The 16,654-nt window shown below is 41.6% G+C and overlaps 1 protein-coding gene across 1 annotated transcript in view; it reads left to right on the forward strand.

Annotated features, from left to right (window-relative positions):
• The window catches only part of CDC5L (cell division cycle 5 like), a 97,397-nt gene that overhangs the window by 16,693 nt on the left and 64,050 nt on the right, over positions 1–16,654 (forward strand). The window contains exons 2-7 of the mRNA XM_082250031.1: positions 1,368–1,471; positions 2,154–2,315; positions 3,521–3,648; positions 7,706–7,805; positions 7,898–8,116; positions 10,449–10,596. Of these exons, the coding sequence (XP_082106157.1) occupies positions 1,368–1,471; positions 2,154–2,315; positions 3,521–3,648; positions 7,706–7,805; positions 7,898–8,116; positions 10,449–10,596 (861 nt within the window). The remainder of the gene's footprint in view (positions 1–1,367; positions 1,472–2,153; positions 2,316–3,520; positions 3,649–7,705; positions 7,806–7,897; positions 8,117–10,448; positions 10,597–16,654) is intronic.

Genomic DNA, 16,654 nt, shown 5'->3' on the forward strand with positions numbered 1-16,654 from the left:
GCAGGTGGGGGACATGCTGATGACTACACTAGCTCAACACCCACTACACAGATCAGACTGAGACCAAGTGCTATGTGTACTGGATCCCATGGGGGAAATCAACAAGGATTTAACTTCTAGTTCTGGAATTTCTTAATTCTATGACATAGCACAATCAGGAGGATGCCACGGTTTTCCTTGTAACAAACAACAAATAGAATAGTGACACCAACCAAACCCCGGCTTGCCGATTGGACAGTAAAGAGCAGGTCCTCTCTCTGCTCAGTCCTGCAGTGAGTGTATTTGAATAACCTTGTCCCAGTCTAGCCACTTCCTTTCTCAGTGTGAGTTCTGCTCAAGAGACTGATAGCAGGTCAAATTCAGCTTGCATTGGTTATATAAAAAATAAATTTATTGATGTATTACTAACTTTAACTTCTAGTGATACTTCTTCTTTAACGGAGTTCCTGATGTCCCCTTTACCCGTTCACAACCCATTTAATTCATCTGCCAGAGCAGAATTGGTAAATTTCCAGGAACATTCAATAGCCATGAACTGGTTTACTCATGATTATTGAATATTCCATTTCTAGATGTCAAAACTCCATATAAATAACCATTCCAGGTATTTGTTTACAATGAATTATTGTATCTGAAACATTAATATAACAGGCTGAGGTCTGTCTTGTATATCTATTATCTTCTTACAACCCCCAGTGCCTAAATATTGTACTTGACCACATTTTATAAACTACTTTTATCCCATGGCACATACTGTACATGATGAATGATGGGTCAGTCAAAAGTAGGCATCAATGGGATAGCCAAACCTTTGGAAGGGCCAGTGCAAAGTAATGTATGCCAGGTGTACTAGAGAAGTTAAAGTGCATATAAAGGCTCCTGTGTGTCAGTCTAAACCCATCTCAGATCCAGTAACTTTGTAATGTACAAGCCTCATAAAGCCAAATCCCCCTTCGTTTGTGTCTCAACCCCCCCATCAGACACTGCAGCTCACAGTGGGAGGGTTTCAGTAGCAAAGGCCTTGCTGTCCATCCACAAATCTGTGGGCAGGACTGGGTGTGGTCAGGTGCTGAGTGACTAGCTACAGGCGGTGGCATTGATGACAGCCCTACCTCCTGCAAGGTCTTGTCATCCAACTGTCATCCAAAGTGTAAGCAGGCACAGCCTACATGGATCTAAAACCACTGCACTGAATTCAGGAGTAGTGCAGCATCACTCTCACCTCACCATAGGAGACTGCATTAGGAGGACTAAGAGAAAACTGCAAGGGCGCATGCCCTTTAATAAACGCAATAACTTTAGTATGAAAGATTGCTTCTTATGTTGCCCGTTATGCAAGGTAAATCTTGCCGTCTTTCTTTTCACAGGATGAAATTCTTAAAGCGGCGGTTATGAAATATGGCAAAAACCAGTGGTCTCGTATTGCATCTTTGCTACACAGGAAATCTGCCAAACAGTGCAAAGCCCGATGGTAAGTCTGACTCTAAAAACACATCTAGAATATTGCAAAAAGAGAACACATTGGGTTTAAAGAGGTTGTAAACCCCCCTTAATGACTTATAGGCTTACCTATAGGTACTGTAAATATCTCTTAAACTTGCACCGTTTAGGAGATATTTACATTACATGCAGCCGATGATGTCATCGGCGCATGCGCTCTGAAAGAACAGCCACCCGTGGGAGTAATGTTAATCGTGCCCACGGCCAATCGGATGGCCGGAGGACGTGAATCAGGAAGAAGGACGGCCGAACATGTCGGCAGTGTTATCGGTGAGCTAGCGGCACTGCGGTGGCTTCATTCTAAGGTAAGTATTTCGTAATGAGCTAGTATGCGATGCATACTAGCTCATTATGTCTTTGCCTTACAGATTTTTCTTTTTTTCTTTTTTTTTCTGAGGTTTACAACCTCTTAAGTTTCTGTCTTGCTCATTAGGGCCTGTTTTTAAGACTGCTCTGCTTAACCCAATACCAGCTTTATTTAAATTTGCCTTACGGACTTCCTCAGAAGAATCTCTTTATGCCCCTAGAAAGGCCTTCCACTGTTAGATAATCTTTTTATTAGAATGAATAAGAGATTTGGCTGGAGTTGAGCTTGAGTGTATTCTTCATTCTGCTGCAAGAATGCCAACGACTGTTTTGTTCCTCAATGACAGGTATGAATGGCTGGACCCAAGTATTAAGAAGACAGAATGGTCTCGTGAGGAGGAAGAGAAGTTACTGCACTTGGCCAAGCTGATGCCTACACAATGGAGAACTATTGCCCCAATCATAGGTCGCACAGCAGCTCAGTGTCTGGAACATTACGAATACTTACTGTAAGTAGAAACCTAGTACTGATTAGTGACTCCACTAAGGTTTGTCACAGTGTGATATCACGTATGCTGTTCATATTCTTGTGGCTGTAGCTGCCAGGATCTGCTGTGTCACCCTGGTGTTGTCAAGTGGTTTATGTGGCACTGATTGCTGTAAAAAACGTATTGTAACACCAGCACTTCTCAAAATGTAAACAGTAGTCCCTAGTCCCATAGTCAGTTTTGCAGGCATGCTTCCCACCCATAAAATATGGGTATAGTTGCGCTAAAAAACTTAAAAGGTAAGCGATTGAACGCACAATAAAATAATTAACAAAGCAGCTACACTCAAATCATACACTGAGCATATGTATATAACAAAAAAGAAATAAAATATGTAGCGCTAAAATATTATGAACAAAGTCCATAAATGAAGTCCATTTCCACCAGTGATATTGCACGGCACCAATTTGCAGTAAAGTGAAAGGAATCCACCACCAAAAGGAGTGTTCAAAACACGCTTACCAGATAGTTATATGCATTGGGCCTTGAACTATCATAGAACTGCCACACACTCGGTGACTAATTGGACAGGACCTCTTCACAAAGATGAATCCCAGAATTGATACCTTGACAGTATACCTTAAGGGAGCCACTCAAAAGAAGGAAATACAACCCCTCATAATGCAGTAATTTCCATAAACTTTATTGGATGTAAAGCAAAGATATATAGCACTCACATTTGAGAAGGGTATAGTGTGCGAATCACACGCCGACCTGCGTGGTTCCAAATCGGTTAGCAAGGTAGCAGCCAATGTCCTCTATTGCATGTAGGCGTCCAGCAAGGGCGGCCCGACGCGGCGTTTCGTCACATATGACTGACGTCTTCAGGGGCTTCCCACCCAGGCTTACCGTTAAATGACAGCAGCTACAACCAGGAACCATGCTGCCTGTCAAAACTCAGCTGTGGGACTCTGCAAGTTACACCCCTCGCCCTCCTCCCCCCCCCCCCCCTCGCCCTCCTTTATATAAACTGTATATTGTACATTCACATCAATCCCTGCCCTCACATTAAAGTGCTAGTCTGCCTTTGCATGCTTGTAACTGGTAAAACTTTTTTTAATTCAGTTATTGAATGTGATTTCTCTGGCTGTCGCAGACCTTTTCCATATTTTCTTACCAGTAAGGGTATGTGTGTTTTTAGTTTTTTTTTTTTTTTTTCTTCTCAGAGATAAAGCTGCACAGAGAGACAATGAAGAGGAAGCTGCAGATGACCCCAGGAAACTTAAACCTGGAGAAATTGACCCAAACCCAGAAACAAAACCTGCCAGACCAGACCCAGTGGACATGGATGAAGGTGAAAAATTCAACAAATTTTAAGGGCTCATTCACATGATGCGCTTTAGCCTCACTCACCTGCATGTCATATTAGGACACATCGGCTGTGTCGGTGCAGCCACATGTTCCAATAGAAATGAATGGGACGCTGGCACAGGGATGCGTGCAATGTGCATTCCCTTGCCAGGACAACATGTACTTGAACGAGGGCTTCGGTAAAGCACCCCCTGTGAACGAGCCCTAAAGCTGAATTCTAGGCAGATATAAAATGCACAAATGATTGCAGCTCTGTAAATAGTAATACATAAATAACTTTATTTTTTATGCAACCAATGTAAGCTGAATGTGACCTGCTATCAGCCTCTTGAGCAGAACTCAGACTGAGAAAGGAAGTGGCTAGACTGGGAGCCGGTTATTCAAATACACTCACAAGCTCACTGCAGGACTGAGCAGAGAGATGACCTGCTCCTTACTGTCCAATCGGCAAGCCGGGGGTGGGTTGGTGTCACAATTCTATTTGTTATTTGTTACAAGGAAACCCGTGGCATCCTCCTGATTGTGCTATGTCACAGAATTAAGAAATTCCAGAACTGTATGGACAGAAATACAAATCATTTGGCATGTAAAACAGCTCCCATATATGTATCCTATTTACGTATTTGGATATTCTCCTGGAGTTCAACTTTAAAATGTTACTAAACCCAGGACCCTGCATTTACTATATCTAGTCTTTTCTCATCAGCAGTTAGAGCAGTCTTGTGACTTCTATCAGTGTCTAGCCAAGCACTGGTTAAATCTTGTAGGAGGAGATTTCTGGCTGTCCTATCAGGATGCAGGATCCCTGACCCTCTGTCTGGACAGTGCTAATTGGCCCTGTGCTAATCACATGCACCCTTCCAGGAAAAAAAACCCTCTATCAATACACACCAAACCAAGCATGTGCAGCCTGACCCCATAGACTGTGTTATCGGGCAAGTATCGGGGGACAGTAAAAGAAGGGGAGGATCAGCGAAGACAGGATCAAACAGTCTTTTTACACAATGTGGAGGAATAACCCTTAGGTTCCACAGGGAGTATAACAAGAATTCTTTACTGCATATACAGACTGATTTTACTGTTGTGGGTTTAGTAACACTTTAAGGTTACTTTGTTTTCAAATGGAGCTACAGAATGAAAATGCACAAAATATAAAGTATAACTAAAGACAAAACTCTTTAGGGTTCGTACAAAATGGTGAGGGGTTAAAGCCTTGGTTAGATTTTTATTGCGGTCTGTCTCCCTGTTAAAGCGGTAGTAAAGTCTCCTGGAGAAAGTACAAAAAACATGCCCCCTGCGGGTTTAAATCATGTAATACAGTAGTACATTATGAGAGACTTTCCCACAAACAGAGCCCCTCAGCGATGGACTGTCACAGCTCCTCTGATTCCACATCAGCTTCCATGGTAACCCGGTCTTTTTTCAAGGTTCTGTATCTTTGGGCGCTTGATTGGCCAGACTGTGGGGACGTCGTTCCCGCGAGTCACTTCGCCACGGCATGCAGAACGTGACGTAAATGCAGTCTGAGGTGCACTTCCCCGGCTCATTGCATTCCCGATAACAGGCAGGGGGACATTTATCACTGAAGAGTCCTCTAGGGTTAACTAAATGTATAGTTAAATGCTTGTTTTTCCCTTTTTATATATAATGGTTGTGTGCATATGCTTACCCAAGGCCTTATGGAAGACCTAACCCGATGGCCGAGGTCTTCTTTTGTTCCCAACCCCCAATTTATGTATCAAACTTTTGTTATATGTACAGAGCATGCGAGGATTGTTCGCTACTCTGCAAAGTGATCCTTTTACTCTTTGTTCTTCTCAAAATACTAATAAAGATGATTGAAGCAGAAGTTTAATTTTTATTTTTATCGGATATGTTTTATAGCAGAAAGTAAAAAAAAAAAAAAAAAAATATATAATTTTTTTTTTTTTTTAATTTTTAGTCTTTTTTCCATTTTATATTGCAATATATATATATATATATATATATATATATATATAAAAAACGTGGTGATCAAACACCACCAAAAAAGGCTCTATTTGTGTGAAAAAAAAATAATTTCAATTTTATTTGGGTACAGCATTGTGTGACTGGGCAATTACCAGTTAAAGTAGCTCAATGCCGAATAGCAAAAATTGGCCTGGTCAGGAAGGGGGTAAAACCTTTCCAGAGCTCAAGTAGTTAAGGAACCCTTTTTTTTTTTTTTTTTTTTTTTTTTTTTATAATCAGCCACCCACTGAATGATTAAGCAACCCATTGCTGTGGTTTGGGCAGTGCGTGTCTGAACATGAAGGAACGCCGAAATTATAAAAGTAAACAAAAATAGGAGAGGGTAGTGGTTCTGTAGACCAAAGAGAAACTAGAAACTTGTAAATAAGAATGTTGTACAGGCAGCAGATTATCAGCTGACCAGATTTCTTACAGGGTTGGCTTTTTTGAACACAGATATAACAAAACCAAAAAAATTTAGTTGTATATTTAACACCTCAAAAGGGAGCAAATAAGGGATTTTTGCATACTCTTTAAAGGAGTTCTATGGTCACAGCATAAACTTTAATTTTAGAACAGCGTCATTAAAAAATATCATTACAAACAATAGTTCTATCTGACGATAGCATATGAGCGTACTTGTAAATCTCTTTTCTTCTTGTGAGTTCTGCCTGTCTGCTGGCCGTCTCTTTCCACAACTTCCAAATAAAAATATTTCACTCTGATAGGGGCAAGAGGTTGCCATCATCCCTAAATGCTATGCAGTTAACTAATAAATCCTCTATTGGGATTTTAGTAGTCATCAATGAAATCAATTTACTCCTTTTTAAAAAAAAAAAAACATTTTGGATCTTTGATTCCAAACCCTTTTAAAAACATTTTGCTAGCCAAGGGAAAAAATCTACAGTTAAAGTTTTGACAAAGCAGAAAATAGTTTAAAATGAATGCTGTATGTATGCTGGGTGATATTCAAAAACCATTGCCTATGACATAACTATACAGTTCTCCATTACAGCTTGCAAAATGGAATGGGACATCTATAGCTTTTTCAACTTTTTTTGAAGCAGTTTCTTCCTCGGGAATGTGTCATGCCACCAACAATAGTTAGAAGACCCATTGCTCTCCAATGTATTAGCGCCCCATCCTGACTTCCAGATCGCAGACCACTTACTTGCAAAGAGTAGACTGCCTATACTTATAAGTCCCAGTTCACACTTCTGCGATGCGGGAATGCTGCGAATATACAGCGTGTTCCCGCATCGCATCCACACCTCTGGCAGTTCAACTGCCATATGCGATACGCAGGGGGTGTCAATTAAAAGTTAACGACACCCCCAGTTGAGATCGCATATCGCAGTGCGATCTGCAAGTTCGCACAGAATCGGATCGCACAAGTGTGAACCACCATGCGATCTGATTCTGCTGCGGATAAAAAAAAAAAAGGGTCATGTGCGTGTTTAGTGTGATTGCGGTGCAAATTCAGCCATACAGACTGTATGGCTGAAAGTTGCACCGCACAGAGATCGCATGTAATTTAAGAGCAGTGCACTCCGAATTACATGCGATCTCTGTGATCGCACTAATGTGAACCGGCCCTTAAGGTGGAAGATGTCGCAAGGGCAACACCCAATAAAAAATGTCCTCTATACCTGCCTCCACACTCCTTGTTCCACAAATATCTGTACCCACAATTTTTTGTGGAACAAAAAGCCAAGCAGGAAGGAGTGAGGATGTGAAGTTAGAGTGTCAAAACCCTTCCACCCCCAAAAAAAGTGTCATTTCTGAAAGACGAGCAGGGGTGGAGACCTTAAAGCAGAACTTCCCATTTTGGGTAAAGCTCTGCTTTAAATTAGTTTGTTTTTATGATACATTTTAATATTTAAGAATACCGAGCTGCATACTATTTTTTTTTTTTTTATATCTGCCTGGAGTTGAAATTTGAATTATACACCGAATTCTCCCTGTTTTTTTTTTTTTTTTTTTTATTGCCTGTATCTTTTCACACAGCAGCGAATATTTAAAAAAAGACACATAATGGTTTTATTTTCCAGATGAGCTTGAGATGTTGTCTGAAGCCAGAGCACGTCTAGCCAATACTCAGGGTAAGAAGGCCAAGAGAAAAGCTAGAGAAAAGCAGCTTGAGGAGGCTAGGTATGATGTTTTATCATCTCGGGTGGACACAATGCTGTCTATTTGTGTATTATATAATGGTTGCTGATGCCTTTCTCTGATTCTTCTCCCAGGCGTTTGGCGGCTCTTCAGAAGAGGCGGGAACTGCGAGCGGCGGGGATTGACATTCAGAAGAAGAGAAAAAAGAAGCGGGGCGTGGATTACAATGCTGAGATCCCCTTTGAAAAGAAACCTGCACCAGGGTTCTATGATACCTCCGAGGAGAACTATGACGCTCTGAATGCAGACTTCAGAAAATTGCGGCAGCAGGACCTGGATGGGGAGCTGAGATCGTAAGTTATTAATGTCTGATTTCGGCCAAAAGTTGTTGTTGTTTTTTTTCCTCTTGATTGATGTCTTTTGTCTCTTGATTAGGTGGAGAAGTGGTTAAAACCTCCTTTTTTTTGGGGTGGGGGGGGGTCTGTGCTCCTATAAGGTGACATAGGAATAGGAAGTAATGGAAAATCTCCCATTGGAGCCTAGTAATACCTTGACAGATGTTTAAATCCCTTCTCCCTCTGTTTAGATAAAAAAGGTCTCTGGCCTAAGCTCCACACATACTCATGACATTTTTAAGTAAAACCTTTTAATTTTAATGACATACCTCATTTTAATGCCAATATTGTCACCACTAGATCCATGTGCAGTACAGGCAGATCATATCTGGTAGGAGGGGCCAGCAGGGTATTGTAGATAGCTTCCTGAAAGCATCAGAGCACCCTACCTCAGTACTCCACTTCCAACGCCCTCAGCACTGATGGAGTAAAGAAGTAACTACATTGTAAAGGAGGTAAATTCCCCCCTAAATGACCACTTCCGATCTGGACAGTGGTTGCTGAGCAGCGTCATTGGACAGCTTACCCCCTCCTTCCACTGGTCTCCAACCATGCAGCTGGCAAGGAAACAAATGCATATCAAGGGGCTGATTGATAGTGCTTGCTGGTTCAGCAGGCATACACTGGAAAGAGGCACTGTCATTCAGCAGGGGGAGGAAGCAGATTGAATCTCACACACAGTGCTGGCAGAGCCGTGTGATTAGTCACTACTAATATGCAAACTATTCTGGCACAGTCCGCACAGCCTATGTTTAATAGTAGCAACTGATCACACATCCCTGCCAGCGAGTGAGTTTGAAAAATTTGTGTAACTTCCCTAAGGTGCATCCAGGCTCTGCTTGTTAATGTAGGCAGCGGTGACTGGCAGAAGTTCTCAGAGGTGCATTCCAGGCAACAAAGGACCTCAAATGTTCACAAGGGGTGTCTGATCTCCATCCTGCCAGCGCTGACCGTGGCAGCTCCATCAGGTCCTACAAACGATTTTGGCACATTACAGGACAGAAGGGAGAGGCACATCACAGCAGCCCCTGTGCACAGAGCACAGTGGCTGCAGTGCTTGTTTCTAGCTCCCCCCTCTAGAAATGCCCACAAATTGGTCTTCAGCCTGGGGTGGAAATAGAGACAGCACGGCCAGAATAAAATGGACTTTAAGCACACAAGGCCAAGAGTTGAAGCAGAACCAAGCGCTACATGCAACTTGGAAGGTATTTTAGGAATTTTTAGAAGGTAGTTCAGATTTTTCTTTTCTACACTTTGAAAGGACTTTTTTACATCACGCAAATGCCACTTTTTATGTTTAAGTAAAACACTGAAGAATGGATGTATTCATTTTTACAGCCAACCTAAATTGGCTTTAATCCCGCCCCCTCTCACCAGCCATGAGTTCGCAATGTTGGCTGGATTTATGCTTCTTGGGGAGCATCTGGGAATGTGTGTAAATCTGACAAGTCAGCTGTCAGATGGAGACAACCTGGCAGTTGAACAGTTGTGCATCGCTTCCATGCCCCCCCCCCCTAGTACAATTGTACCCCTTTTGATTTAACACGTTGGAACTACCACTGTTATTCACCAGGGCCTCTTCTTTCAGAAAATACATGTTGTTTTTTTTTTTTATAAATTCTTTATATATTGAAACATGAAGGCATACAATAAAACGAATATAATGTACAGAAAAGAAAAACAGTACTCAATAAGCAAATATACAGATGTATATAGAATGAAAAACGGATAATACAAGGAGGATAAATGTATCCCCGTTATACAGACCACATTAAACTGAACATAAGAGTGCTTGATAAACTGGAATAATACACCTGAAAAATCAAGAGGCGAATGAGGCTACTTCCCTAGGGCCACTGTGGTAAAAAAGCAAAGTGAGCGGAAGAATAATGGTAGAGTAGCAAGACAACTCTGGAGAATCTTCCGCACCCACTGGCATCTATCATATGGCCGGCAAACGGGAACTCAGAAGAAACATCCAGGGTGCGAGCAACCACTGCGGTGTCCATAGAGGAAGTCTTCTACACGTATGCCCCCTGGGAGGGGGAAACAGGTTTCATGCCCAGGAGACAGGCTCATTGATAATGGAAGGAGCAGGAAAAGAGATAAAGTCTTAGAGGGCTAGAGAAGGAGAGTGGGAAGAAAGTTTTTTGGAGTTTTAAGTAATATGTAGACCTGACAGGTGTGCAAAAACATAAACCGCTCTGGCAGTGGAGTTACCTGGGATTTTCCATGCCCCTTATTTATGGTTAATGTAAGTTGGTTCACTAACATTATTTTTCGATTTCAGGGAAAAAGAGGCAAAAGAGAGGAAAAAGGACAAGCAGAACATAAAAAGGAAGAAGGATTCTGATCTGCCTGCTGCCATCCTCCAGACAACTGGTGGGGTCTCTGAGCTGACTAAGAAGAGAAGCAAATTAGTTCTGCCTTCTCCCCAGGTATGAGATAAGCACACCGATGTCCTACTGTCTGGGGATTAAAGTGGTGGTAAAGTCTATACTGTTGTGTGTTTTTTTTTTTTTTTTTTTTTTTTTTTTTTTATGGGTTTCCTGGCAGCTTTAAGCCATAATGTACTAACATGCACTGCATACAAGTACATTTTCACAAACTTGCCTACAAATGCACCGCTCTCTGTTCCTGACAGCTTCCATCTTTGCCCAGTCGATCTTCCAGGTTTGCGATCTTCGGCCGTCTTGGGTGACATCACTCCCATGCATGTGCACGGGAGTCACTTTGCAGTGGCACGCAGAGGGGCCATAAATGTGGGCTGAGCTGCGCAGCATGTGCGGCTCAGATCCCATTACTCCCTGACAGGCAGGGGGGATATTGGACAGAAGAGACCTCTAGGGTCTCTTCTCTTATAAAAACCCTGCCTATCAGCGAGTTTTGTAATGACTTTACTACCACTTTAACTATCCACAGGAACCTAATTTTCACTACTTGAATGTGGAATGTATTTTTCACTGGTAGCAAACCAAGTTAACCACTCACTCACTTTTTAACCACTTCTGGACCGCCCACCCCATATATACCATATAGGTATGTCATTTCGTGCAGGGGATCTCTTTTCCTTTAGCACATCCATCCCCCTCACAGTTAGAAAACACTCCCTAAGAGCACACTTAACCCCTTAATCACCCCTAATGTTAATCCCTTTCCTGCTAGTGTCATTTATACAGTAACAGTGCATTTTTTTTTTTTTGCACTGTATTGGTGTTACTGGTCCTTAAAAAAGTGTCAGATTTGACTGCTGCAGTGTCACAGTTGCGCTAAAAATCACTGAACTGAAAAAAAAATAAAAAGTCCCTAAATCTATCCCATAGTTTGTAGGCGCTATAACATTTGTGCAGACCAATCAAAATAAACTTCTTGATTTTTTTTTTTTTTTTTTTTTACCAAAAATATGTAGCAGAATACATATTGGCCAAAATTGATGAAAGATTTTTTTTTTTTTTTTTTAACTTTTTATTGGGAATGTTTTTATAGCAGAAATTAAAAAGTATGTGTGTGTATATATGTATGTATGTGTGTGTATGTATGTATATATATATATATATATATATATATATATATATATATATATATATATATATATATATATATATATATATATAATCTACTTTTTTTTTTTCAAAATTGTCGGTCTTTTTTTGTTTATAGCGCAAAAAATAAAAAACGCAGAGGTGATCAAATACCACCCAAAGAAAGCTCTATTTGTGGGGAAGAAAATACATCATAATATTATTTGGGTACAGCGTCACATGAACACGCAATTGTCAGTTAAAGTAACGCAGTGCCATATCGCATGAAATGGCCTCGTCATTAAGGGGGTAAAACCTTCCGGCGCTGAAGTGGTTAAAGGAGAACTCCAGCCACAAATGTAAATCCCTGCAATATAAAGCACAGCAACATACTGATCCAGGGTTTTTTATTTTGCTCTTTTTCTTCAGACTACTGAAAGGAGCTTTGTTGCCAGCAAGATGATGTAAAAACCAGTCCCTCTTCTAGTTCAAATGTCTTATAGGAGATTAACCCCCGCCCATGTAATTCTCAGGTGTCTGTAGGGTCTGGAGGCATGACATGAACTGCCAGTGTTCTTGCCTCTAGAACCCTGTTCTCCCTACTGCCACTTCTTGTACTGCGCCCCCCCCCCCCATTCTTTTTCCTTGACTGTCCGACCTTATGTCATAGTGTCATTAGGAATCCTGCAACGTTAATGACAGTACAGGTCTTCTCACCAGACAGAGGGGTAAGTGAATGTAAAGGCTAAGTCTACCTTTTGCAAAAGAAAAAAATAAATACAGCCACATTTTAAGAAAAAATGTGCCCTTATCTTTATTTCTTGCATATAAGCCTGTAACTCATTGCAACTGTGACCATTTGATCGCAGCTGCAAAGCACAGGCTACTGCAGACTCTTCTAGATCTACAGTATGTTCTTGTGTACACTTCTTAATGGACCTCCCCTTTCCTGGCCTGCCAGGCTGCATGCTTGGATAAGCGTTGGGCATGGATTTTGGGAGGGACCCCATGCCGTGTTTTTTTTATTTTGTGCGGGGGGGGGGGACCCCACAGCATTTTCCCACGCCTTTTTTTTTTTTTTTTTTTCACATTTTTGTATTGCCGGCAATGTTTTTTTTTTTTTTCACATTTTTGTATTGCCGGTGTTCCGTGAGAATTACCTACCCGTGAGAAAAACCTACCCCTCGTCACTTCCGGTGCTCGGCACTGTATGTAACGCAGCGGTTACATTAAAACAGCTGTGCTGAAATACGAGTCATCTCCGCTCCTGTGCCTGCCACTTCCCTGATCTCGGATAGTAAATATAAAAGCGGCGGCGGTTGTATGAAAACATAAATCACGGAGCCGAGAGCCGCTTTTATATTTACTTGCCGAGAGCAGGGAAGTGACAGGCACAGGAGCGGAGATGACTCGTATTTCAGCACAGCTGTTTTATGTAATCGCCGCGTCGGTAGGTTTTTTTCACGGTACACCGTGATCGTTTTATACTAGTGCGCATGCGCACTAGTAAGCTCCTCAGTTCTTCCATCAGGTATCCGGAGCTCTGAGCATGCGCACTGCTGCGCTGCTCAGCTGTTTCTGGCTGGAAGTGACGAGGGTAGGTTTTTCTCACGGGGTAGGTAATTCTCACGTTACACCGGCAATGTTTTTTTTTTCTTAATTCAGCTGTAGCGAGGAAGCTGATGACTCATCCGTTGTTCCGTTGTTGAGGACACTAGCGACCTCTGCATCAAAAAAAAAAAAAAAAAAAAAACTTTGCTAAAGGCTGGACACTGGCCTTTAGCAGAGTTTAGGAGACTGCTGTTCTAGAACGCACTGGCTAGGTATTTTTTACAGCTTCTAAATGCCTATCCACTAAATGTCTATGTGCACATGGACACATAGAATAACATGGAGAGGCATTTTGAAGCTGTAAATAAAAATGTCTGATGGCAGTAAAAATGCCTTGTGTGCATTAGGGCCTTAGTGTGACTGCCCTTTGGCTTCAAACCAGCATACACTTGTACACAGCTAATGAAGGCACTCAGCAGGTAGGTAGTTACAAACATCTTGGAGAACTAAGCACAGATCTTCTGTGGATGTAGGCTGCCTCAATTCCTTCTGTCTCTTCATGTAATCCGGACAGACTTGATGATGTTGAGATCAGGGCTCTGTGGGGGCCAAACCATCACTTCCAAGACTTCTTATTGTTCAACACGCTGACGATAGATAGATAGATAGATAGATAGATAGATAGAAACCCGATTCCAAAAATGTTGACACTGTACAAATTGTGAATAAAAACAGAATGCAATGATGTGGAAGTTTCAAATTTCAATATTTTATTCAGAATACAACATAGATGACATATCAAACATTTAAACTGAGAAAATGTATAATTTTAAGGGAAAAATAAGTTGATTTTAAATTTCATGGCATCAACGCATCTCAAAAAAGTTGGGACAAGGCCATGTTTACCACTGTGTGGCATCCCCTCTTCTTTTTATAAGTCTGCAAATGTCTGGGGACTGAGGAGACAAGTTGCCCAAGTTTAGGAATAGGAATGTTTTTCCCATTCTTGTCTAATAAAGGTTTTTAGTTGCTCAACTGTCTTAGGTCTTCTTTGTCGCATCTTCCTCTTTATGATGCACCAAATGTTTTCTATGGGTGAAAGATCTGGACTGCAGGCTGGCCATTTCAGTACCCGGATCCTTCTTCTACGCAGTCATGATGTTGTAATTGATGCAGTATGTGGTCTGGCATTGTCATGTTGGAAAATGCAAGGTCTTCCCTGAAAGAGACATTGTCTGGATGGGAGCATATGTTGTTCTAGAACTTAGATATACCTTTCAGCATTGATGGTGCCTTTCCAGATGTGTAAGCTGCCCATGCCACACGCACTCATGCAACCCCATACCATCAGAGATGCAGGCTTCTGAACTGAGCGCTGATAACAACTTGGGTTGTCCTTGTCCTCTTTAGTCCAGATGACATGGCATCCCAGTTTTCCAAAAAGAACTTCAAATTTTGATTTGTCTGATCACAGAACAGTTTTCCACTTTGCCACAGTCCATTTTAAATGGGCATTGGCCCAGAGAAAACGCCTGCGCTTCTGGATCATGTTTAGATTTGGCTTCTTTTTTGGCCTATTGAGTTTTAGATGGCAACGGCGAATGGCACGGTGGATTGTGTTCACCGACAATGTCTTCTGGAAGTATTCCTGAGCCCATGTTGTGATTTCCATTACAGTAGCATTCCTGTATGTGATGCAGTGCCGTCTAAGGGCCTGAAGATCACCGCCATCCAGTATGGTTTTCTGGCCTTGACCCTTACGCACAGAGATTGTTCCAGATTCTCTGAATCTATGGATAATATGTACTGTAGATGATGATAACTCCAAACTCTGAGAAACTCCTTTCTGATATTGCTCCACTATTTTTCGCCGCAGCATTGGGGGAATTGGTGATCCTCTGCATATCTTGACTTCTGAGAGACACTGCCACTCTGAGAGGCTCTTTTTATACCCAATCATGTTGCCAATTGACCTAATAAGTTGCAAATTGATCCTCCAGCTCTTCCTTATATGTACATTTGACTTTTCCAGCCTCTTATTGCTACCTGTCCCAACTTTTTTGGAATGTGTAGCTCTCATGAAATCCAATATTTGGCATGACATTTCAAAATGTCTCACTTTCAACATTTGATATGTTATCTATATTATATTGTGAATAATATATGTTTGTGAGATTTGTAAATTAGTCCATTCCTTTTTTTACTCACAATTTGTACAGTGTCCCAACTTTTTTTTGTGTGTGTGTGTGTGTGTGTGTGTATGTATGTATGTATGTATATATATATATATATATATATATATATATATATATAAAGTGGTTTTAAAGGCAGAAAGTTCCAAGACTTCTTATTATTATTCTTCACGCTGAAGATATATTTATATATATATATATATATATATATATATATATATATATTTATTTATTTTTTAAGTGGTTTTAAAGGCAAAAAGTTTTTTTTTTACATTTATGCATCAAGGTAAAACCTTCTGGGTGCAGCTCCCTCCCCCTTCTACTTACCTGAGCCCCATCTCCTTTCAGCTATGTGCATGAGCGCAGCAGCTCTCCCAGGTCTCTATTCCCTCATTGGCTCACACAGCTGCTGCTGTCAATTGTTGCAAGTGAGCCAGTGAGGAGAGAGCGGGACGGGGTCAAGCCCCGCACTGTATGTCCATTTACAAGAGTGCAGTGCAATGTCCATTTACAAGAGTGCGGCTCAGGCGGCCTCATAGCAAGAGGCTTCCTATTGGGAACACTTGACAGCAGGGAGGAGCCAGGACCACCGGCAGGGAACCCAAAAAGTAGAGAATCGGTGCTGCTCTGTGCAAAACAATTTCTCAGAGCAGGTAAGTATAACATGTTTGTGCTGCTGCAGAATACATTTGGTGCAGTCACACTCCTCACTGATGGCATAATGGATAAGTATCTGCCTGCCTTTTATCAATGCGTTTTTTTTTTTTGCACAAGACCTAAATGTTTCCATATAGCATAGCAAATCTTTACCTTCTGAGTTGATGTCTTTTTAAGAGTGATCCATGTAGGACATTACTGCTGATCTCCTTCTGAATAAGTGAGTTGTGTGACTGTCATACTTATACAACATTTTAAATCATCATGCCATGGCCTCAGCCCTAATATGACAACAGGGCTGTGGATTTCCTTGGCTCAGCAAGATCTACTACAGATCCACTCTCCTTTTCTGCCTTTCTGCACCGGGAGTCCACCCAAAGTAAGCGCCTTTGTTAGAGCTTTGCCAGGTTAGTGAATTCACAAGCTTTTTTTCCTCCCATGACCGTGCTAAGGCACATGTACTGTCATAGGGGGGTGGTCATATGCTTGTGTATACCTGAACACCCTGCTCCATTATAGCAACTGAGCAGGGAGGCAGAGAGGGCACGTATATGGCTGAAAATATCCTGCTGAAG

Source organism: Pelophylax lessonae, assembly GCF_965119305.1.
Source record: "Pelophylax lessonae genome assembly, chromosome: 3".
NCBI classification, from domain to species: domain Eukaryota; kingdom Metazoa; phylum Chordata; class Amphibia; order Anura; family Ranidae; genus Pelophylax; species Pelophylax lessonae.